Source organism: Chanodichthys erythropterus, chromosome 16 (genome assembly GCF_024489055.1).
Source record: "Chanodichthys erythropterus isolate Z2021 chromosome 16, ASM2448905v1, whole genome shotgun sequence".
Classification (NCBI taxonomy): Eukaryota; Metazoa; Chordata; class Actinopteri; order Cypriniformes; family Xenocyprididae; genus Chanodichthys; species Chanodichthys erythropterus.
The window spans coordinates 28,643,387-28,669,398 of NC_090236.1; the positions used below are offsets into that span (position 1 = coordinate 28,643,387).

General features: G+C 36.4%; 2 protein-coding genes across 5 annotated transcripts; one reads left to right on the forward strand and one right to left on the reverse strand.

Moving 5' to 3' along the window:
- The first annotated feature begins 385 nt into the window (after window positions 1-385).
- impa1 (inositol monophosphatase 1) lies at window positions 386-6,127 on the forward strand. The gene is made up of 9 exons (XM_067362972.1): window positions 386-522; window positions 1,251-1,335; window positions 1,409-1,542; window positions 1,665-1,769; window positions 3,588-3,633; window positions 3,837-3,945; window positions 4,045-4,153; window positions 4,290-4,441; window positions 5,801-6,127. Exons 2-9 carry the CDS (start codon window positions 1,273-1,275, stop codon window positions 5,932-5,934), a joined length of 852 nt encoding a protein of 283 aa, XP_067219073.1. The 5' UTR covers window positions 386-522; window positions 1,251-1,272; the 3' UTR covers window positions 5,935-6,127.
- A 528-nt stretch (window positions 6,128-6,655) lies between these two features.
- On the reverse strand, window positions 6,656-22,894 carry si:dkey-181m9.8 (uncharacterized). Of its 4 annotated transcripts, none has more exons than XR_010891973.1 (22): window positions 22,498-22,894; window positions 22,013-22,103; window positions 19,742-19,807; window positions 19,441-19,607; window positions 19,184-19,350; window positions 18,950-19,041; window positions 18,181-18,351; window positions 17,736-17,840; window positions 16,365-16,610; window positions 16,181-16,272; window positions 15,906-16,088; window positions 14,628-14,807; window positions 14,410-14,508; window positions 14,213-14,302; window positions 13,129-13,243; window positions 12,921-13,039; window positions 12,725-12,838; window positions 10,864-10,927; window positions 10,680-10,773; window positions 10,418-10,586; window positions 9,751-9,833; window positions 7,183-7,323 (listed from the first exon to the last, which is right to left on the reverse strand). XR_010891973.1 is itself a non-coding variant. In XM_067363625.1 (21 exons), the coding sequence occupies exons 1-21, from the start codon at window positions 22,540-22,542 to the stop codon at window positions 7,153-7,155; spliced, it is 2,610 nt and encodes an 869-aa protein (XP_067219726.1). In that variant the 5' UTR covers window positions 22,543-22,894; the 3' UTR covers window positions 6,656-7,152. The 4 variants fall into 4 exon arrangements, 2 of the variants coding, with proteins under 2 accessions (XP_067219726.1, XP_067219725.1); XR_010891972.1 differs by having other exon boundaries at window positions 7,197-7,323; window positions 7,634-9,833; XM_067363625.1 differs by lacking the exon at window positions 9,751-9,833 and having other exon boundaries at window positions 6,656-7,323; window positions 15,906-16,118; window positions 16,241-16,272.
- Window positions 22,895-26,012: the final 3,118 nt, after the last annotated feature.

A 26,012-nucleotide genomic window follows, 5' to 3' on the forward strand; every position in this document is an offset into this window, starting at 1 on the left:
GTCAAATAGTAACATTTCTTTCTTTCTTTTTTTAAACCATTCATTCCAATCCATGTAATACAACAATTTTCTTTCCATTTGGTCTTCATATGTTGAAAAGTATTATTGGGTTTTATGATGTCTAATATGGAAAAGTAAAAATAGTATAGTTATTGTGAAGTTTTCACCGTGTACGGTATTTTACATTGAATTCATAGCAAATCCTACAGAGAAACGTGGCCAGTTCAAAGGGTCAGTCAGTTGTCATCGGGATGTTGAAAGTAGACACGGCGCATGCGCAGCAGTAACTTAAGTAAAATATTGTATTTGGAGCACGTATGTGCTAAACAATACGCTTAAATGTTTAGTATTTATCTATATTAAAGGATCATTAGGGCTTTTTTTTTAAATTTTTATTTATTGTACTAAATGTCTAGGCAGTTATTTGAAAATAACCCGATTGTTTAGGGTTAATCTCGTCGGGTCCTCCAAGAACCCGGAAGAACAACAATCTGACGGCCGTCTTCATTTCGCCGGTGATTGGTAAGAATTTTGTGTTCTTATTTTGTGAGGAGGGTTTTTGAAATGTCTTTAAATATGCGCATAGATAATAATGCATTGTTTGTACCGATGTTCATATTTGGCGTAACTATAAATGGTCCAGTAATGAAAGGAAGCAGATTTGTACAGTATCTTCTCTAAAGATGAGCTACAACTCCTGTCATGAATATCATGAATTGTGGTTGTGCAGTTTTGCTCATACTATAAAATGATTACAATTTCCATGTTTAATGGGTTATTTCCGTTTAGTGATGAATAATGTTTGAGCCACTTAATAAAATGTAATCAAAATAAATAATGAATTAATTAAAACTAGATCCATGGAATGATCCCATGATGGGAACCCATAAAATGTTCTATATGAAGTGCCTGACAGAACCCTTTAAGTTTCTATATAGAATCTTTTCTTCTAAGAGAGTGTAGTAAGTTTTTGCTGGGGTAGGGACTTTTTAAAGAAAGTCAGAGACCCAGTTCGAGGTCTATTTATAGGAGGAATAACACTATATAAGGAGTGTGTGCAGGGATTAAGGGACTACCAGCAAAGTGGTAAAATATGGAATTAACCAGACGCAAGCTGCCTCCTCAAATAAAATAAGGTTTAAAATGCATCTTTTACCAAGTTTGACTCCTGAATTGATTTACAGCAACATTACAGCATCCCTGTGGTCTAAAATTTATGAGATTATTATTTTATTTTTTTTTATGTCCAGTCAGCTTTTACGTAAAGGCACAATGCCTGACCTTTGGCAGGATGCTATGGACCATGCCGTGACTTTGGCCAGGAAAGCAGGAGAGGTGAGATAGCATTGTTCTTTTAAACGATGCAATTTTTCTTGTACTGAAACCTTGTTATCTCTGTTGTCCTCAGATTGTGAGGGATGCTTTGCAGAATGACCTAAAGATCATGTGTAAAAGCTCTTCTGTTGACCTGGTCACTAAAACAGACCAGAATGTGGAGCAACTTATTATTACGTCCGTGAAGGAGAAGTTTCCTGAGCACAGGTACTGAGTCTAACACAGGGTCAGAACACCTCTAAACCTTCGTTTACACTATGGTTTCCAAGACAGAGCTTATTGGATCTAAAGTAAAGAGAACAGACTGTTTCTGCTCCTGTTTGTTTCAGTTTCATTGGTGAAGAGTCAGTGGCTGCAGGAGAACCTTCTGTTTTGACTGAAAAACCAACATGGATTGTTGACCCTGTGGATGGGACCACTAACTTTGTGCATGGGTAATGTATTAAAATTATATTCACTGTTACAGTGAGGTTCAAAGGTAAATAAAAGTAAATTAAAGGGTTAGTTCACCCAAAAATGAAAATTCTGTCATTTATTACTCACCCTCATGTCGTTCCACGCCCGTAAGACCTTCGTTGTGAAGATGATGGGTGTTGAATGACATGAGGGTGAGTAATAATGACAGAGTTCACCCAAAAATGAAAATTAACACTTTAAAACATTTAAACAACTGAATATGTCATAGTTTAATTTTAAATTTAGTTCTTCCCTATTCATCCAATTTTCAGCCATAACTTTTATTTCATTTATTTAATTTTAAAAATTTCCATTTATCCAGGTAAATGGGATTTTAAAACCTAGATTTTCAATGTGGTCTCAATTTTGGACCCATATGTTCAGAAATGTTATCTGGAATGTTAGTGACTTATATCACTATGAGAAACCCATAGGTTATGTTCAGACTGAAGGCAAATCAGATTATTTCTCAAATCAGAATGTTTTTCAGGCAGACTGTCCACACTATTAAAGGGATAGTTCACCCAAAAATGAAAATTTGATGTTTATCTGCTTACCCCCAGTGCATCCAAGATGTAGGTGACTTTGTTTCTTCAGTAGAACACAAATGATGATTTTTTACTCCAACCGTTGCCGTCTGTCAGTCAAATAATGCTAGTGGATGGCAACTTCTACTATAAGAGTAAATAAAACTTGCATAGACAAATCCAATTTAAACCCTGCGGCTCGTGACGACACATTGATGTCCTAAGACATGAAACGATCGGTTTGTGCGAGAAACCGAACAGTATTTATATAATTTTTTACCTCTAATACACCACTATGTCCAACAGCATTCATCACTCGATTCGTTTGGTCTGACAGCGGCAGTGATGTCTCGCTCTCATTGAAGTATATGCGCAAGACATCACTGCCGCTGTCAGACCAAACGAATCGAGTGATGAATGCTGTTGGACATAGTGGTGTATTAGAGGTAAAAAATTATATAAATACTGTTCGGTTTCTCGCACAAACCGATCGTTTCGTGTCTTAGGACATCAGTGTGCCGTCACGAGCCGCAGGGTTTAATTTGGATTTGTCTATGCAAGTTTTATTTACTCTTATAGTAGAAGTTCCCATCCACTAGCATTATTTGACTGACAGACGGCAACGGTTGGAGTTAAAAACCATAATTTGTGTTCTACTGAAGAAACAAAGTCACCTACATCTTGGATGCGCTGGGGGTAAGCAGATAAACATCAAATTTTCATTTTTGGGTGAACTATGCCTTTAATCGCAAGTGATCAAATAAGATTTGTGTGTCCAGATATAACTAACCTATCTGCATGGGTTGCTTTGGTAACAACATAGGCGTTACATACTCTCCAAATAAGCACCCTGTTGAGTCGCTGTGCAGAGCTCCTCCTTTGCACAAGAAAAACTCAGCAACGGAGGAGACTGGACATTTGTATATGTATTATCCCGGTTTTGATGTAGTTGTTGTGTGTCTCCTTAAAATTGATGCAAAATACAATATGAAATCTGATTTGAGCTACCAGAGCTTCCAGACTGAGATGCATCTGTAAAAATCTGATTGGTTTGAATCAGATTTGAAAAAAGATTTCATGTTTTATGATAAATCTGTGTCATCTGTATTACAGCAATCTGGATATGCAAATTTTGGGGGGATTTTTTGCTGGCAATCTGAACATAGCCTTAGTGAGACATGATATAACTGATCAATTATATATTTGACTTATACTTTTATACTTTTCTAGCATGAGCTACACAAAATAAATATGCTTTCCTTTGTCCAGATATCCATTTGTTGCTGTATCAATTGGCTTTGCTGTCAACAAAACGGTAAGCAGCATTTGCTTTCAAATGCACTTTTAGAATAACAAAGTGACAGCACTGGTAATGGAACTTGGCAACTGTGCAGGGAGATGAAATCGGAAACCACTCTGCTCTTACTTTGTTTTCTTGCTCATTTATCATGCCTTTGAAGGTTGGAAGTTTATCCAGTGGGAAGAGTGTCTGTCAAACTCCTCATTCTTCTATTGCAGTTAGAGTTTGGTGTGGTATATAGCTGCATAGAAGACAAGATGTACACTGCTCGAAAAGGGAAGGGTGCATTTTGCAATGGACAGCCGCTGCAAGTGTCAGACCAAAAAGGTGACCTTTCTTCCTGAGCATGTTAAGCAAGTTGTGTTACATGTTTGTTTGTTGGCAGTCATCTGAATTCTCTCCAATTGTTTCCAAATAATATTACAGAGATAAACCAGTCAATCATCGCTACAGAGTTTGGCTCTAATAGAGATCCTGACAGCATTGATAAGATTTTCTCCAGTATGAGGAAGATCTTGTGTCTGCCAGTTCATGGGTATGTGGCAGGTTTCTTCCACACACAGCTCATTTGCCCTTAAATTTAATATGATCTAATACTATGTACTTTGCGATTATACTGTAATGTGCATCAACAAATACCCCTTGAATTCTAATTTAATTTCCTTCCTAAGGATACGTGGTGTTGGATCTGCTGCCATCAACATGTGCTTGGTTGCATCTGGTTGTGTAGAGGCCTATTATGAGATTGGGATCCACTGTTGGGATGTAGCAGCTGCGGCAGTCATAGTCTCAGAGGCAGGAGGAGTTCTCATGGATGTTGAAGGTAAAGAGAGCTCTAGTCAGCGTTAATTTATTTTTATTTCAGTTAGTTGCCAAGGCAACATTTATCATTTAAAGGATTAGTCCACTTTTAAATAAAATGTTCCTGATAATTTACTCACCCCCATGTCATCAGAGATGTTCATGTCTTTCTTTCTTCAGTTGAAAAGAAATGAAGGTTTTTGATGAAAACATTCCAGGATTATTCTCCTTATAGTGGACTTCAATGGCCTCCAAACTGTATATGCTTTATAAACCCATATTATCGGCTTGAATGTGCTTCCGCATTCTTCAAAAAGCTTACGCTGTATGTCCTACGCCTTCCCTTTTCTACTTGCGGAAAAAAACAAAACTGGCACCGCGTTCATTCCGTAAGTAGAAAAGGGGAAAGCGTAGGACATACAGCGTAAGCTTTTTGAAGAATATGGAAGGCAGAAGCACGTGCAAGGCGATAATGTGTTTATAAAGCATATACAGTTGTATTTTTTTCAAAAATGACCAATCGTTTCGCTAGATAAGACCCTTATTCCTCGTCTGTTATCGTTTAAAGCCCTTTGAAGCTGCACTGAAACTGTCATTTTGACCTTCAACCGTCTGGTGGCCATTGAAGTCCACTATAAGGAGAATAATCCTGGAATGTTTTCATCAAAAACCTTAATTTCTTTTCGACCGAAGAAAGAAAGACATGGACATCTTTGATGACATGGGGGTGAGTAAATTATCAGGAAAAGTTTATTTAAAAGTGGACTAATCCTTTAAGTTTTTTGTTAAGCTTAAAGGGTTAATTCACCCCAAAATGAAAATTCTGTCATTAATTACTCACCCTCATGCCGTTACAAACCTGTAAGACTTTCGTTCATCTTCAGAACACAACTGAATATCTTTTTGATGAAACCTGACAGCATTCTGTCCTTCCATAGACTGCCTTTGCAACTTGATCTTTGACGCTTCAAAAACAAACCTCTTCCGGAAGCTCAAACCTGCTGGGTAAAACACAAGAATTAACCTCATTGGTTACGCGGCACGTTCCGGAAGAGGTTTGTTCTTGTGCGTCATTTAAATTCAGCTGAGCATCTGTTTATGTGAGTAAAAGCCTAAATTAAATGTTCATCATAAAATGTGATTGTCTCTTCTGAAAATTTGGACTAAATTCAGTCTATTCATATGGATTAGTTTTCCAGAAAGTCTTACGGGTTTGGAACCATTTTAAATAGGGATGGATAATAACAACACTTTCTGTCAGTTTTTTTTTTTTTTTTTTTTTTTTTTTTTCCAAAATATGTATTTTTAGAAATTACTTTGTTTTATTGAATTTGAATATTATTGTGTATTAGCATATTTTCCCCCCCTAAAATGTCCTCAGGTGGACCAATGGACCTGATGTCGAGAAGAGTTGTTGCAGCTAATAACAGCATAATTGGAGAAAGAATCATTAAAGAGATAGAAGCATTTTCACCTGTTAGAGATGACGCGCCTGTAGACCCTAGTATCAAATAAAACTTACTTTGAAGAAAGCTCCTGTGCTATTGAAGTCTTATATTATTAGTACATTCGTTGTAAGTTCAGTACATTTTCTCTGTCATCTTTTGTATGTTGTGTAATGATTTCTCTCACAATGTTGTCAAAATGTATTGTTTAAAGCTATGTGCAAACGTTTGATTAAAAACGTTTTAAAAAACGTTTTAATTCATTGCCATTAATTGTATTTTTCTTGTAATATTACTAGAGTATCTTCCCTTTGAGACTCTTTATTTTGCATCGTCAGCGGAAATAGTTTCACGACGTCAAAGCAGAATCAGCCGTTGGGTTTCCGAATCCGAACACCACCACACAGTATTCTCATTTCTGAACGAATCTGTGTTTTGAACAAATCGGTTGATTAAATTAATCACCAACTCACTCACAATATTCACTGACCCACTTTCTTCCACCTACTGGAGTACGTAACGCTGTAACCCGCCAAAAGAAAGGCTGTCTGGAGCCCGAAAATACTTACAAACGGAGTGATTCCAACAGTAAACAGTTCCAGTTCCAGCTTTCTTGGAAGAACTAATAATAACAACAATAGAAAGAGCACAAATATTTCTGGCAGATTAAAGTACACACACACAGAAACTTGTTGGGCTTTTGTTTTAACGGCCATCTTATTTCATCATTCATAAACAGGAAAAAAATGAGACTGTGAGAAAATAAATGTTTTATTCACAGTTATTCACACAATAAAATAATCATACCTGCAACACAACCTTTCAGACTTCTTACAGACCATGCTAATACCCATTTCACAAGGGCCAAAAGTGCAAACTTGTGCTCAGTATAATGCATATACTGTAGGCTTCCTTAATATAAAATTAATATAAAACAGTTAAAACAAATGTGTAGACACTGCCAACAATTAGAGAACTTGAGTAGTTTTGAAAACCACAAGCTTTAACAGAAGTAAGGTTATGTGTAATGACTATAAGTACGATACAGAAACCTCAGTCTTCTTATTGTAAAAACGGATACAAATCCGTCATTGCTGGTTTCTCTGCTCATTTTAAGGCAAAATTTCCTGCTGACATTACATTAAAATTGTGTAAGGGTAAGAAATTCTTTTTTTTTCCCCATAATATATTGAAAAACAATTTGGCTGAATCCAGAGATTTGTCAATTTGTTAGTGTTAATAGTGACAGCAAAATTGCATATAAAGTCCATGTGCTCTGCTATGCTCCTCAATCAGTCAGCAGCAGCAGTTGCTGAGAGTCCTCAGGCACAGCACGGTTCAAGATAGAGTACCATGGAGCTCCAGCCGCAGGAGGAGAAGAGGGCGACGGTGTGGGAGGAGCAGCTGTCTTCAATCCAAGAGCTGCACCGCTGGTCAGACCCACCCTCTCTTTTAAGATCTGAGAGGACATAACAATTTATATGATATGGAGCAGTCACAATCATAACATTTTGGCTAACTGACTTAAAGGGTTAGTTCACCCAAAAATGAAATTTTGGATATCACATATCGTTTCAAACCCTTCAGAACACAAAAATTAAGGTATTTTTGCTTTCTGACCTCCCTATATAATACAGCAACGTCATTACCAATTTCAAGGCCCAGAAAGGTGGTAAAGACATCATTACTGTGACTACAGTGGTTCAACCTTAATGTTATGAAGTGACGAGAATACTTTATGTGCACAAAAACAAAACAAAAATCTTTACTCAAACATTTCTTCTCTTCTCTGTCAGTCTCTTGTGCTGTTGACTTTAGCCACTTTTCCACTGTTGGGCTGAACAGTTTTTAGAATGGTAAGGAACGGTTCCAGTTGTGTTTCCACGAGCCTGGTACGGCACGGCACGATTACAAACATTTCTCGGCCCGGAATCGTGCTGGTAGAATCCGTGAAGTGACATCGCCACACAGGATTGGTCACTTGTCTGTTGCCTGGCTACCAGTTTCTCCATAGCTGGCTAAGCGCTCTATTTGAGTGACGTAAACACAAATTAATAATACAATTAAAAGAAATATCTAATCATCCTCCATAATGTGGTCATTAGTACATCTCATATCATCAGTAGACTGTTGCGTTACCAAAGCAATGATTGAAGCTTTTATATTACATTTCAAAAAGCGGCCGTTATCAGCCCCACATTGGAAAATAAAACCAGCTGGCCCGGATCGGCACGGAATGGAACAGTTACACAATTCCGCCCAATGGTGGAAAAGCGGCTATGGATTCTACCAGCATGATTCAGCGCGGTTAGACAAATGTGCTGAGAATTCTGGGCCGAGAATGGTTTGTAATCCTGCCGTGCCGAACAAGGCTCAAGTGGAAACACAACTGGAACCGTTCCTTACCATTCTAAGAACAGTTCAGCCCAACAGTGGAAAAGCAGCAATTGTAAACACAGTGCAGCGCTTCCAGGTTCTATGTCAGAACACTGGCTCATTATTGGCCAGCTCCTGTGTCAGCAGCACACGCATGCGTCGTGGTGCTCACGAGAAAAGTGTCGGCCAATTCTGAGCCGGCATTCTGACTTAGAACCTGGAAGGTTCTAACACTGGTTGAACCACTGTAGTCACATGGACTATTTTAACGATGCTTTTACTACCTTTCTGGGCTCTCGGATTTCCTAAGAAATATCTTAATTTGTGTTCTGAAGATGAACGAAGGTCATACGTGTTTAGAATGACATGAGGGTGAGTAATTAATGACAGAAATTTCATTTTTGTGTGAACTAACCCTTTAATTGTTCTACACACAATTGCAACTAACAATTTCACTTTTATGCATCATTTTAAAAGGTACATTCAGCAGTTTGGTGCAAATATAAAAAGTTTCATACATTAAGAAATAAACTGTTTTTGTGAAAAGTCATCTGAATGGAGTACGCTCATAGGAGTTCAAGACTGTACTCATGATAGTTGTCTTTAAAAACTGTTTATGTATGGTGTGGGCCGTCTAACACCATTATGGTATTGGTTAGGGTTGCCACCTTCAATACAGAAAAATAAGGGACACCAGCCGCAGCGGGGGCCACACCCCTCGGGGCCACGATGACCACAGTCCCGATGGCGTGCCAGTGGTGGTATATCATAACTTAAAACATATTTTCATAAAAACATTAAGATTGATACCAATGGACATTATAATAAGATATCTGCTATTGAAATCAGTTTGAACAGATGCAGTCTCTCACTATCACAACTTAAGTGGTCATATTGAATACACAGCTATGACAATAATAAACATAGGCCAACAAAGTGTGACAGACCACAAAATATAAGCTTTTGGAGGAACTTGTGAGATGTGAACCATATTTTATTAACTTATTAAAGTAACAGATTAATTATAAATTAAACAAATTATAAATTGTCATTTGTTGTGAACAAAGATTTTGGCTAAAATATTTGTCATTGTTTGCAGTAACACCATCCAAACAGTGAAACCACACCTAAATAACTGGAAATGATATATCTACAAACATTTCTTATTTAAGTAAAACACTTAACATTTTTATTATTGGTAAGTAAATATATTTATGTATTTATTTATTCCATTTTTATATGGTCTATTGTTAATTTTATAGTATTGAATGATGCAATTATTTAAATTGGTTAAGCATAACAAATAGTTGATTAAATATGTATTAAATATATATCTCTTATCTCTTATTAAAGTAATGCTTATGTGTCTGACTGTACAACTTAACCTTAATAAACAAATCCTACCATAACATGATTAATGTACATTATTAACATTATTTCTTAATAGGTAGCATATGAAATCTAACGTTATCAATCAAAAACTTGAGGTGATAAAAAAATAAAACATTACACCATCTGCCTCAGGAGAAAACCGGCGAGGCGGCATCCCGCCCTCCTCTGACTCTGATTGGCCGTGATTCACGGCCCGTGAACCTGAAACAAACCAATCAAACCATGATGGCAGCGAGTATTACCCAATCAGGGGCAGAATCAGGACGTGTCTTCACACAATACGGGTGGGGTGATTTGCATGGGATGCTGCATAATATGGACCTATGTAAAATACGGGACAAATTTTGATTTGATATTATACAATATTGATTTGATACGGGACGCGTCATTTTGGCTGTAAATACGGGACGATTCCGTATTTCACAGGACGGGTGGCAACCTTAGTATTGGTACTTAAAGTACATAAAGAAAAGTTATGCTAACGTTAGCTGAAGAACCAGAAATGATCATATTATTATTCTTTATTAAAAGGCATTGAAAAAACTATGAATGCACCTTTAAAGGTGGTTCAATTAAAACCACAAAACATAAAAATGTGCTTTTTATGGCAATATTATTTTCACGTAGATCTCCCTTATTTGAATGTCAAAATGTGATTGAAAGTGTGTACAATAATCATTGTTATCTCAAATAACTGGACATGACAGTTTAACTACACACTGCACAAATGATGCTTTGGTCTACTGCATAGTAACTTGAATGATTTAAATCCAGTAAGCACTAACCTGCCGAAGTCTGTCCTCGTACCGCTGATCCGGCTCTAAAGGTTGTTTGTCTGGGACTGGCACTTTCCAGCGGTTCATTTCTGCCCTCAACTCTGTACCATCTAACAGTACCACAGGATCCAGTGCATTGTTGTTTATTAGCTCCACCAGACACTCTTTATAATGTAACCTAAATGTGAGCATAACATTTGAGAAAATCTGTATTTATGAAAGAACATATTTCATTGAATGATAAACGATTATCAAAGCAATCGCTCCTTACGTGCAGTAACCATTGTACTCCGGGAAAGCTTGTCGTCCACATGGCTCCTCTTTCACAGCTCCTGTTTCTTGGAACTCCATTACACCGCAAATGCCTACAAGGACCAGAATTGAATATGCACCAAAATGTGACATCTAAACATATGTTATTCACAAGTAGGCTTATATCAAACCAAAAGATGTACCTTTAGACTGTCTCCTCACTGAATCTTTGGGGCTGAACATGAGGGGATGTGATATCCCATAGTGCTGAAAAGATAAATAAATGTACCTTAGCCAATTTTAACAGTGGCAGGGTATGAGGCCCCGATAAACCCACATTGAAGTTTTTTTCGTTCTTCGCTTAGTGGTAAAAAGAAGTTTGAAATACATGAACAACAGTATACTGTTGGCGAACATCTCGACAAAAAAAATAAACAACAAAAATAACAGCAGTGAGAAAACAGCAGTTAAAGGGTTAGTTCACCCAAAAATGTCATTAATGACTCACCCTCATGTCGTTCCAAACCTGTAAGACCTCCGTTCATCTTCAGAACACAGATTAAGATATTTTAGATTTAGTCCGAGAGCTTTCTGTCCCTCCATTGAAAATGTATGTACGGTAGACTGTCCATGTCCAGAAAGGTAATAAAAACATCATCAAAGTAATACATGTGACATCAGTGGGTTAGTTAGAATTTGTTGAAGCATCTAAAATACATTTTGGTCCAAAAATAACAAAAACTACGACTTTATTCAGCATTGTATTCTCTTCTGGAATCCTTTCCATTGAATTGATTCCATTGAATCCTTTCATCTGTCGGCGTTGGTGATGCACTTTTACGTCGCTGTGGTTGTTTTTTGGTGATTAGGACATCCGCAACATGCACACTTACGCACCATTTTAAAAAATATAGCAATACTAAAATACAAACAATGTAGAATAGCTTGAATACAGCGTGCGTCTCCCTCAGGCTGTAAACGAAGCTCAGGCGCACCGGATAACAGGTCAGCAGCTTCTTACATCAGCGGAGTCATGAACCACACTCCGGAGCAGAAGGGGGAGGTAATGCACCAATAAGCTGGATGCCAACCGCCGTAAAACAGGAAAGAAGAAGAAGAAGCAGCGTGTCGTGAAGAGTCGTGAACATGGATCGTCAACAGACCCGGAAGAGAATACAATGCTGAATATATTCGTAGTTTTTGTTATTTTTGGACCAAAATGTATTTTCGATGCTTCAAAATGTCGTGGATGTCCTAATCGCCAAAAACAACCACGGCGACGTAAAAGTGCATTACCAACACAGACAGATGAAAGGATTCAATGGAATCAATTCAATGGAAAGGATTCCGGAAGAGAATACAATGCTGAATAAAGTCGTAGTTTTTGTTATTTTTGGACCAAAATGTATTTTCGATGCTTCAAAAAATTCTAACTAACCTACTGATGTCACATGGACTACTTTGATGATGTTTTTATTACCTTTCTGGACATGGACAGTATACCGTACATACACTTTCAATGGAGGAACAGAAAGCTCTCGGACTAAATCTAAAATATCTTAAACTGTGTTCCGAAGTTGAACGGAGGTCTTATGGGTTTGGAACGACATGAGGGTGAGTCATTAATGACATCATTTTCATTTTTGGGTGAACTAACCCTTTAACAAAGCATCTGATCTTAGCAACATGTATTGCTTTAACGCAAGCAGCTTTACAGTATTACACATAACAAACCAGTGTCAGTGTCCCTTTCAATTACAATTACAACTTAATTTTCTACTATAAAGCGGTGTTTCATGTTTTACTTGCGTCTGACCTTGATGGACTGAACAGAAGAATATTTCCACATCAAAGAAGGCGGATCCTCAGAGCGCACCTACCTGTTACGTAATCGCTATAAAACAATGGCAGTTTGAAGGCGTTTACCAGCTTCGGTGAGCTGTTTTAGACTTCATTTTGACCTGATTTTGATCAAAATTACATCCCACCAGTTTGCTCTTTGATTTAGCTTTAAGTATATCGATCGGGGCCTTTATGCTAGATAACAGTAGAGACGTGTGTCACCTGCAGCAGGGTCCGTAGTCTCAGGACACTCCAGTCTCTCAGGTGATATAGGCAGTTTCGAGGATGGTGAGCATGTAACCCTTTAGCTGTGCACTCGATAGAAAAATTACAGGCCTGCAAGGACAACAGATGCTAATTAATTGATACAGAGCTCTGCGGTAACTAAACTGACAACTGCTGAGAGAACTAAACTTACAGAGCCTTGTTTAAATGGCTGACTGCAGCCTCCACAGAATTCATGCTGGCACTGAGTGCATCTGAAATGCAGACAGCCTCCTCTAGCCAGGAAGAAGCGAAATTTGCATTTTGGACAGTCTGAAAGGGGCATGGAGAACGTTACAACCTTGGAAAGTTCCAACAAGAAACTTTGCACCAAGAACCTTCATTGAGAGTTATTGTTTTACCTATTTTGTTCCTGCTGAGGAGCTGCTCCAGCCTTGAGTTTTGGTACTCGGGGCTATTGAGCTGCTCCCACTCTTTGAACTTCTCACACGAGATTCCTTCATGCTGTGGAGCCCACTAAAAAAACAAGCATCCATAAATATGAGATCACAAGTACAATCACAATTCAGGGACTCGACAGAAAGAATTGTTTACTTGTTCTGGCCAACATTTTAAGTAGCCCAATTCTACATTTTATTTCTAGAAATTTTTATAATATTAACATTTATATTTATAGTAATATTTATTTATATATGGAATATTGTTTAAAAGATTATACATGCACTACCATTCATAAACATAGTAATACTGTGAAATATTAATACATTTTAAAACAGATACATGCTCACCAAGGCTGTATTTATTTAATCAAAAATACAGTAAAAACAGTATTATTGTGAAATATTTGTGCAATTTAAAATAATGTTTTTCTATTTTAATGTGTTTTAAAATATAATTTATCCTTGTGATGGCAAAGCTGAATTTTCATAAGCCATTATTCCAGTCTTCAATGTCACATGATCCTTCAGAAATCATCCTTATATGCTAATTTAATTATTTAAGAAACATTTATTTTTATTATCAATTTTTAAAACAGTTATAAATGTCTTTACTGTTTTTTCTTGCATCCATTTCTTTAAAAAAAAACATGGAAGTTACTGAGTTTTTTTTTATATGTTCCTTTATAAGGTGATGTGTCACAGAAGCCAGTGAATTTGCATAGGCAATAAGGAGGACGCAAACGTCACATGAATGTTCAGAATGTGGTCGCATTGCAAAACATCAGACCTGCATCTGATTTAGGACACATATGGAAGTGGCCCAAATCAGAATCGAACAGATCAGATTCCTTGCGGTTTGTGCTGTTTACACTGTTATGGAAAAAAAACGAAAACAAAAACAGTTCCGAGTCATACTATATATGAGAAAAGAAGAGAAAAAAAAAAATAAAAAATCAGATTTGGGCCACTTTTGCCTGCAGTCTGAACGTAGCCTAAGGCATATGATGCAAATCATTACATTGTGGTTTGTAAAAGCAGAACCTACCGGCCTTTTACATTTAAAGCATGTGCTTTTCCCACAGCTGGGGCAGTCCATCCTCAGCCTGTCTGCTTCATGAAGGAGCCCAAAGCAACACTAAAAAACAGTGACAACTTTACAAAAATATAAACAGACATAAATTGCTATCATAGTCAGACCTGACATTACACAGCACAAACAAATCTGTAAATGATGGAACTTACATGTGCACACCAGCGGAAGTTGGGCATTTCCTGTAGTGCCTGGTCTCTGAGCTTCCTCTGGAAAAGCTCATGGATCTGAGGGTCCAAATAATACCTGATCTACACATACAAAAACATTTACAGTTAGTCATATTCTATATTCAATTTCATATGGTCTATATTTCAATAAATCAGGCACAAGGTAAAAAGGCCCAAAAAACGTGTTTGGAGCTCCACACCTGTGTGTCGAGTAGACTGAAATACTCCATAGAGTCCTCCCTGCGGCCTCCTCGGACATCGGGAAGATTACAGAGGGGACACACAGCATGTACTATATTCTTCTCCTTAATGACAGAGGAGAAGTACTTCTTAAAACAGCTCTCACAGAATGTGCAAGAGCAGTGCGTCATGGTGACCATCTGAAGAGGAAAAGAGAGGCAGATACGACATTTAGGACTATAAAAGAGATATATTCCACAGTGTATTATCTCCATATGTAAAAAATATGATTTAACTAATATCAGGGCTCAACAATAAGGATGGCTGGAACTCTTAGGGCCAGAGTGAGTGTTTCATGCTAAAAATAAAATGTAATGTCCCTGTAAGATTAAGTCCTGAATATGCATTAACCATAATTGTTTAATTATAATATTATTAAATATTTTAATAATCATAGTAATATGATTATTACAATAATATGTATTTATGGAATAATTATGAATATAAATATATAGCCTACTTTACCATTCAAAAGTCTCTTATGCTCACCAAGGCTGCATTTATTTGACAGAAAATACAGTAAAAACAATAATATTATGAAATATTATTACAATATAAAAACAACTCTCATATTTTAAAATGTAATTTATTCCTGTGATGGCAAAGCTGAATTTTCAGCATCATTACTCCAGTCTTCAGTGTCACATGATCATTCAGAAATCATTCTAATATGCTGATTTGGTGCTCAATCATTTATTATTATCAGTGTTGAAAACAATTGTGTTGCTTAATATTTCTGAAGAACCCTAATGCATTTTTTTCAGGATTCTTTGATGGATAGAAAGTTCAAAAGACCAGCATTTATTTGAAATATAAAACTTTTGTAACATTATAAATGTATTTACTGTCAGTTCTGATCAATTTAATGCATCCTTGCTTAATAAAAGTATTCATTTATTAAAAAAGAAATGTCTTACTGGCCCCAAACTTTTGAACAGTAGTGTAATAAAGGGATAGTTCACCCAAAAATGAACATTTCTGTCCATGGAGGGACAGAAAGCTCTCAGATTTCATCAAAAAGATCTTCATTTTGTATTCTGAAGATAAAAGTTTTAAAGGTTTGGAACAACATGAGGGTGAGTAATTGATGACAGAATTTTCATCTCTGGGTGAACTATCCCTTTAATTATCAGTAAATATTAATAATAATCACAGAATGCATAATTAGAATTTGGTAAATGACAATTTCAAGGTGGCTCCATATTTTCAGGTCAAGAACACAATTAATTTATTCTCACCCTGTTGAAGGAAACTTGCTCCTGGCATATAGGGCAATCGTGGCAGAGATATTTCAGAGCAGAAGGGAGGTCTCGGCATGACTGCACTGCTTCCAGTACATCTGTGGAGCTGAAACTGCACCCCTCCAGACTCAAGATGCTCTTAAACATTTCAGCTTTCTCACCTTGGACACCACCTGGGATCTGACAGTAGGTTCTTTGTGTAGTGCAATTCTGTACAAAGTGGGTAAGTGAAAAGTAGGTGAACAGGCTATGTTGATTTGGCCTCTTCTTACCTCCATGTCCTCAAACTTCTTCAGCTGAATAAGAAATCGCTGCTCGTTAATGGTAATCACCCTGTCAGGCTGCCTCAGAACATGCTCTGCATCTGGGAAAACACAAAAGTGAACATAAAACTTTTAATTGAAAAAGTTACTTTTTGTTTAGTGGAGGCTACCAGTTGGAGGTGTCTCATAGTACCTCTCTGATTTCTAAAGAGCACCCAGGCCTGGTCTGGCTGTGCTGCAGGGTATTTGACATCCAGAACTTCTCCTCCTGCATTCTGCTTCCTCTGGAAGTAGATGGTGAGCTTGTTCTTCATTTTGGTGGGAGAGACGCCCACAGGAAGCCTGCTCACCACCACCTTGTGATGGTTGTCCACTAAACCTGGGTGAACCCTGGGACTACCACCCCAATCCTGCCACGCTCCTCCAGCATGAAGAACATCTTCACGAGAAAATTAATGTCTATTTTAATTCAATGAATTATTTTATACAGTAGTTTGTAAGAGGCACCAGTACAAACTGGAAAAATGTTACAATCACGTTACGCTGATTTAATATGTATGTTTTATATTCAGATAATGAATGTCCTGCAACTGTACAATCTCAATTATAATCCAGTGAAACTGCTTGACACATATATGCAGAAATTGGCAGTATTTATGATACATGTATTTCAAATATAAAATAGGATTTTGTCATTTGTATTTGATTGATGAAAATGGCTTCATATTTTGTGTCAAAATACTTTAGTGTTTTGTATTATTCTATTTTAAAATACTGTAAAATACTTTGTAAGAAGTCTACATGATGACATCATAAAAATGCGGCCTCTGATTGGCGCTTACTCAGTAGTTTGCCCAGACTTGTTGAGATCAGAACAGAAAATTGATCCATATGGAAGAATGTGGTCATGATAAGAAACGTGCAGGCTGCCAGCTTTCCATCACTTTTTTGCATAAATTGCTATCATTTTTAACAGTTCATGTTAAGTTTTGGTGTTCGTTTTAATAGCCTTGGCTAAATAGTTTACATAATGTTCTTAAAAACGATTATACAGAGCAGCAGCCCCCTATATTTATGATTAACAATCAAAGGATTCATTAACTAGTTGCTATGAATACAGGTGCCATCAGTTGTCTTCTTATGAATGACTTGTTTGTCATTGAGTCAGTGTTGCTGATGCAAAGTAGGCCCTTTGTTACCAAACACCAAGTATTAGGATAGCCTACAATTATGAGTCTTTCGCAAACTGCTAAACATTAAACTGTTGGTTATTTTAAAACTAACCAGGGAAAGATTAAATAGGACAACTGATGTAAGGTTTGCGAAGAAATTTCACAGTCTAAAAAAGTATTTTTTAAATTAAAAAATGCAGTAGTTTATTTTGATACATGGTGTGGCTGCTGTATTTTGTAGTTTATTTTAATACACTTAAAATTAAGGTATTTGGTATTTTATTTTAAAATACATTTTGATGTATCTTTGCCCAACCCTGCAAAAAAAGACACAGAACTCCAAAATTGACTTCTTGAGGTCTATAAAAACAGTTAAATGACGTGTTATTTACCTTTCTCCTTGTTGCTGAACTGGTACATGTTGACAACTCTTTGTAATTGAAGGCTTTTGAACATGTCGTCTATGTCATCTACGTTAGAAGTATTGTTGGTAGGAGCTGAAGCAGAGATATTCTTTAATTAATTCAAACATTTACAAAGGGTGTTTTAAACCCTGTATGCTGGTTAGGTATGTTTTGAAGCATGGCAGCTGGTCATGAGCTGGTCTAAGCTGGTCCTGAGCTGGGGCTAGTTGCTTAAGACCATCTTAGGACCAGCACTTGACCAGCTTAAACCAGCTAAGGACCAACTCAGGACTAGCTTAAACCAGCTTAAACCAGCTCAAACCAGCTGCCATGCTTCAAAACATACCTAACCATCATATGTTTTTTTTCAACACATAAATATCAATGTTGAATAATTCTCAAAAAAAAAAAAAAAAAAAAAAAAACATATTACCTGAGGCAGGAGAAATGAATGGGTTTGTTTGGTGGTTGGACTCTAAAGCTTGTGCACCAAATGTGATCCCAAAATCCAGCAACTCTTGCGTGTATGATCTCCTTACCCCACTCATCTCTGTTTCACTGGCTTGTTTCAGGTTCATCTGGGACTTTGTACCCTTGGGTAGGACTAGTGAAGGAAACCTTACGGTTAGCCAGTAATAGAAAATGAAACTCTGAAACATTAATTCGCTGCACTAAACCAATAATCTTGGAAGCTGTAATGGATCAGCATGCTGCCTGCTTTCTGCTTTCAAGATGGAGATTTCAGCTTTATTTACCAACCCACTAAAGATCACATGTTATGACACACTGAACTGCAGTAATCAGATGGGCAATGCAAGTATGAATCTGGCTGTCATTTCAACACATTACAGTGCAACTGCCTTACTTACTGTGAATGACTTGTATATATAAGGGTTATTATAGTTAACTAAAATCCAAAACTAAAACCACAAGAAAACATTTTTGTTACTTGAAATAAAAGTAAACTGAAAAAAAAAAAAAAAATCATTACATTTATCTTGATGTTCTAAAATTGAAAAAATTAATAAAATCTGCATAGACATATTAGAAAATATTTTTACTAAAATGAAAACCTAATAAAATAAAAACTATAATAGTATCTCAATAATACTAAAATAACACTGGTATATAGAGAGCACAAAAAAATGAAGAAGTGAACAATCCATGCAAGACTAATATTCAGCAAAAAAATCAATGTTTACTGTTGCTGGCATGCTGAGGCACAGGTGAACTGGACGCTCCGTGTTGAGTCGTTGATGTCTTCTGCATTGAACTGCTGCCTGTGTGTGGCCAGCTGGGCACAAACAAACAAACAAAAATAGAAGGTTGAAGACAACATCAGTACCGTTGATCATTAAAAAGGTGATAAATTAAGAGACTGAGGCCAAACGCTTTTGATAAGAATGACTAAACTGAAACTCAAAACAAGCACTAACCTGCCATAGGATGAAACAGAATTCGGTTGAACTACCAGTTCAGCCGGCAGGTGTTTTGCTTGAGAATGCGGTGGAGGGTTTTGGACAGGATAGGTGGCAAATAGAGGAGTTTCACGCTGAAAGGCAGCAATCATCTCCTCCAGAACTATGGATAAGTTTGACCACCCCTGGAAATCAAACATTTTAAATCCAGAATGACATATATAAATGATTAACTTTAAATAAGTAATGGTGAAATAACTACATAACTGACTTACAATCTTCCAGTTGTTGAGGCAGTGGAGAAGAATGCGACCATGGGCATCCACATTGCTGCTTTTAGCATTGATAACCATGGATGGTGAAGGGCAGACGTAACACCTGGGTGGATTTTTGGGATGGGTCTCGTGGATCCAGATGCAAACTGGAATATTGTACTTGGAGCCTTGGTAACAACATAATACATACTTTATGAGTTTCAGTTGGTGGAAAGACAATAGATTAAATGAAGAACAAAGAACAATGTAAACATGGGAAAGGATGAGTTATAGGTTAAGTAAAGCTTCTGAAACCAGTTACCTTCGTATGTAACAGGAACTGTACCACCCAAATAAACCAACTTCTTTTTATCATTGTTGGGGTAGACTGTAAAAAGAGAAGATAACCAAACTCAGGAAATACTCACAGTAAGGAACAATTCTACATAGCTGTTATACACTTGTTTTTAAAAGATTAGTTCACTTTTGAAAATTTCCTGATAATTTACTCACCCCCATGTCATCCAACATGTTCATGTCTGTCTTTCTTCAGTTGAAAAGAAATGAAGGTTTTTGAGGAAAACATTCCAGGATTCTTCTCCATATAGTGGACTTCAGTGGGGTTCACCAGGTTGAAGGTCCAAATTGCAGTTTCACTGCAGCTTCAAAGGGCTCTACACGATCCCAGATGAGGAATAAGGGTCTTATCTACCACAAATGCTCATCTTGCACTAGCTCTGTGATCCGCACGCATGACGTAGACGGAAATACTGATCCAGTGTGTACAAAGCGAACATGCAAAGATTAAGCCAAACAGCCTTTACAAAAAAGGTAAAACAACAGTATCGGATGATTTTGAAATTGGAGGACAAAATTAGCCCTACTTAGTAGTAGTACTTCCACCTACATCACGCATGACCTTTCAACGTAATGTGTGGCGCATCGCAGATCAGTGCAAGACGAGCATTTGTGGTTAAAAAGTATATAATTTTTAAAAAAGACCCAACGTTTTGCTAGATAAGACCCTTATTCCTCGTCTGGGATCGTGTAGAGCCCTTTGAAGCTGCACTGAAACTGCAATTTGGACCTTCAGCCTGTTGAACCCCACTGAAGTTCACTATATGGAGAAAAATCCTGGAATGTTTTCCTCAAAAACCTTAATTTCTTTTCGACTGAAGAAAGAAAGACATGAACATCTTGGATGACATGGGGGTGAGTAAATTATCAGGAAATTTTAATTCTGAAGTGAACTAATCCTTTAAAATAGTTTTCAGATTATATAGGAGACGACAGAAACAATCTGTACTCCAGTGAATATTTCTCATTGAGCATTTACTTTCATTAGTCAATTTCTGTATAGGCAGAGACCTTAAAGGGATAGTTCACCCAAAAATGAAAATTCTGTCATCATTTCATCAGTCATCAGCTCACCCTCTAGATCAGGGATGGACAACTCCGGCCCTGGAGGGCCAGTGTCCTGCAAAGTTTATCTCTATCCCTGATAAAAACTCACTTGCCTATAACTTTCTACTAATCCTAAAGACCTTGATTAGCTGGTTCAGGTGTGTTTGATTAGGGTTGGAGCTAAACTCTGCTGGATACTGGCCCTCCAGGACCGAAGTTGTCCATCCCTGCTCTAGATGTTCCAAACCTGCATGAATTTCTTTCATCTGCTGAACACAAAAGAAGATATTTTGAAGAATATGGGTAACCAAACAGTTGATGGGCCCCACTTACTTACCTAGTATGAAAAACAAAAACAACAAACAACCAAACACAAAAAAAAACTATGGAAGTCAAAGGGACCAGAAACTGTTTGGTAACCCATATTCTTCAAAATATCTTCTTTGTGTTCAGCAGAATAAAGAAATGACAGCCATACTAATCCAATTAATTACTGCTTTTTACTTGAATTTGTTATATATATATATATATATATATATATATATATATATAAAATGTATATTTATATTTATTTATTTTCCATTTTAGTTTAAGTTTTAGTAACTGTTGTTTTTTATCACGTTATTTAACATAACAGATTGAATTTAGGCTTTTATTCACATTGATCAGCTCAATCTTTAATGCATGAGAACAAACCACATTGGTTCTTGTGGAAGCTCAAACGTGCTGCATATCACATGAATGAACCTCACTGGTTCAAACATGCTTGATCTCCCCTTTACCATAACTTATGTGTGCGTTGATGAATGCTTACATGGAAATAAAAGCTTGAATTAAATCTGTTCATCAAATAAAGCGATCGTGTCTCTTCAGAAAATTTGGACTAAACCGCTCAATTCATATGGATTAGTTTTACAATCTCTTTATGAACCTTTTGAAGCACCAATTGTAGTTGCGTGAACTGTAGGAACAGAAATCTCTCCGATTTCATTAAAAATATCTTCATCTGTTCAATTTCATTCGTTCCGAAGATGAACGGAAGTCTTATGAGTGTGGAACGACATGAGGGCGAGTACAATGATGACAGAATTTTCATTTTTGGCTGAACTAAGTCTTTAACTATAATACCCCTGCTACACATTGACAAAGATCTGTTGTTAGACCACTGTGCTTTAAAATATCAACTTACGATAATAGTCCACGTATAGCTGCAGGTTTGGGAAATCTGCAGACACATCTTTGACGTCATTAAGAACATCCTCTGGGTAGCAGTAATGACACTATTGGGGAAATGTCAAGATAGTGAACAGTAAACAAGAGGATCCTGATGCACCACAACGTCAAAAAGACAAATTTCACTAATGAAAATTACTATGGTAACCAATACCATAGTTACGACAGCCATTGTTTTAACAACAAAAGTGGTAATCTGGTGTTTAATCACCACTGTCAAACGCAAAGTAAACAACATGACAGGATATCCTGAAAGGAAATCCCTAAAGGGGTTTATCACGATATATGGCAGGACAGCTGCTCATATTGAAATATCTAGTTCAGTCTATCATCTGGCTTAGCTCTGATCTTGATGCACCACCGGTAATTAGCCTGTTAGCTCACTAACCATTACAATATGGTAAACCATAGCTGCCTCGCTAGTGTTGTCAGTAAACCTACCTCGAGAAGTGTTTGAAAATTCAGATCGGCTGTAACGCGCGACATCCTCTAACTGCACGAGCACCGCTCATGCATTCAGCGTCAAGTAATATTAAAATCAGAACGGGAAATCATATCTGTTGCTTCTTCCATCACTCAAGTTTACAATCATTCAGCCAGTTTTGGTTTCTTTTGCCCATGAGCGTCACTACGTCTCGTTGATACCGAAAAGTTGAAATCTGGCAGTAGTTGTCTGCCATATTGAGTGTGGCAGAAATGTCGCTGTTCGAGTTTTTCCTTTGTTTTATGTTATTCCGCTATTTGTTTTTCAAACGCCAGTGATTCAGACAAACCGAATTTGTGTTCTAGATAATGACACAAAGATAGAGGCAAAAGTCAAGCACAGATTAAAAAGGTATTCCTGTTTGTCGAGCCTAATATTGGCAGTAAACAACGTCCATTGTTGCAGTACCACTGGATGTCAGTATAACACATAAAATCTCTGAGGGCGCTGAGCTGCATCCTAATACTGAGAGAAAGAACAGGTCAACTTTTATTTACTGAGCAGTTTAGAGTATGTAGGTTTTCAATTTTTCTGGGTCATTGTAGAAGGTTTTGAAGGCTACTGAGCAACTGTTTTTTTTACTTTTATAAATGTCGCAATGGTGACAGAAAGTCGTGATACAAAAGAGGTATTTTTAATGTAACCTCTTCCTCCTGTCAGAACAAGGCAGACAGTAATGTTTATTTAAAATATGTTTACCCTAGTGAAAAAATGGTAACACTTTACAATAAGGTTCATTAGTTAACATTAAACTACATTAGTTAACATTAACTAATAATGAACTGTATTTATAAAGCATTTATTAATGTTAATTTCAACATTTAATAATACATTATTAAAATCTTGTTAACATTAGTTAATGCAGTGTGAACTAACATGAAAAAACAATGAACAGCTGAATTTTCATTAACTAACGTTAGCGTGGATTAGCAAATACAGTAACAAATGTATTGCTCATGGTTAGTTAATACATTAACTAATGTTTAACTAATGAACCTTATTGTAAAGCGTTACTGAAAAAATGTATTAAAATGTATTTGAAATACATTTATTTGATGCTAAGTATACTATAAATACATTTACATATTTATGTGCTTCATAAAAAAAACTACATTTGTACTTTTGGTATGCTTAACAGGTATAAAGTCTGCTAAATTAATTAACTAATTTTGTACTTAATGCACTTTAATTGTGTGGAAGTAGTGCTGATGTCCAACTAAATATATACTTAAAGGGTTAGTTCACCCAAAAATGAAAATAATGTCATTTATTACTCACCCTCATGCCGTTCCACACCCGTAAGACATTCGTTTATCTTCGGAACACAAATTAAGATATTTTTGTTGAAATCTGATGGCTCAGTGAGGCCTGCATAGGGAGCAATGATATTTCCTCTCTCAAGATCAATTAATGTACTAAAAACATATTTAAATCACTTCATGTGAGTACAGTGGTTCGACATTAATATTATAAAGGGATGAGAATATTTTTGGTGCGCCAAAAAAACAAAATAATGACTTATCTAGTGATGGCCGATTTCAAAACAATGCTTAATGAAGCTTCAGAACATTATGAATCAGCGTATTGAATCATGATTCGGATCGCGTGTCAAACCACCAAACTGCTGAAATCACATGACTTTGGCACTCCGAACCGCTGATTCGACACACTGATTCATAACGCTCCGAAGCTTCATGAAGCAGTGTTTTGAAATCAGCCATCACTAAATAAGTTATTTATTTATTTTTTGGCGCACCAAAAATATTTTCGTCGCTTTATAATATTAATATTGAACCACTGTACTCACATGAACCGATTTAAATATGTTTTTAGTACATTAATGGATCTTGAGGGAGGAAATGTCATTGGCTATGCAGGCCTCACTGAGCCATCGGATTTCAACTAAAATATCTTAATTGCGTTCCGAAGATTAAGGTCTTACGGGTGTGGAACGGCATGAGGGTGAGTAATAAATGACAGAAATTTCATTTTTGGATGAACTAGCCCTTTAAGTATATTTGTGCTAAAGTGGAACTATTGCAAGTATACTTTAGGTACACTTTAAATATCTTGCATTTAATATTATGTCTTTAAGATATTAAACAGAAATCATACAATCCTTATTAATAGTGATATTAAAACACATTTAGGCATAATATTAAGAAATGTGCAGTGTGCAACAAAGAAATACTCCAAATAAAGTTTAATTATATTTTTTATATCAGTAAGTCTTAAGTGATATGTCAAAAAATGTTAATTGAATTAAAGTATACTTAGTATGAACTAAATGTATTTTAAATATATTTTGTAGTATAGTTTTTTTTTGTTTTTTTTTTACTAGGCTAGAGTATATATATATATATATATATATATATATATATACAGCTATGGAAAAAATTAAGAGACCACTCCAAGCTCAGAAATCAATGTTAAGTGGTCTCTTAATTTTTTCCATAGCTGTATATATATATATATATATATATATATATATATATATATATATATATATATATTAAAATCTATATGAAAGTTTTGTGGTTTATTTTGGTGAGTTACAATGTAATGCGAATGGTACATTTTCTATTTTAAAACTTATGACAGGTAAAGTTGTAGGACTTAATGAATCAATGAATATCATGCCTTTATAAGCATGTAATTGTATTTCCAAACTGATATTCCTTCATAAAAACTGTTCAAATATTATGAGAAAGAAAAAAATCTGATTCCCTGGACATCTCATGGTTTTATAGTGACAGACGGCATCCAGAATTTAAGCTCCATGTAGTTGGCCGAAACAATCTTGCACTATCCTACTGAGATAACACGGACTAATTTTCTGACTTATTTCCCATCCTCCAAGTTCATTTTTTTCTGAACCCATGAGGTGACCAGAACACAGGACTGAGTGGGTGGACAGACAGGCCACAGAATGAACAGTGGTTTATGATGGAAAGGTAGAGATAAGAGAAGCAGTGAAACGAATGTAGTTGTCACTCAATTGTGATGGCATGACCCGGGCTTCTACTGATGACAATGTCTACCTGCCATGTGTGATTATGCTATAGTGTGAAGGTGACCCCCAAGAGTTGGCTATATGAGCAAGTCCGCTAGCTGAAAGTGGGCCAGTACATTGGGGAAATAGGCATTCTGATAGATGTTATCTTTTTGATTTTCAATATCCTATGATTTATACCTCTTGTACTTTTAGTTATTGAACCAGATGGTTTAAATATAGGCTAAATGTCTATATGACCAAAAACGTTCATTGTATAAACCCTATTCTTACGTTTTGGTGTACTTAATTCTGATTTGTCAATCGTAGCATTGAGCTATTAAAAAAAATTAAGATTTTTCCTGAGAATGCGTGAGACTTAAGATTCATTAGCCGCTAGGTAAATAACTAGAAGAGCAGCACAGTGCAGTAAACAGTAAACTTTGCACAACAAACCAGTGTGTTTATCAATATGAAAAT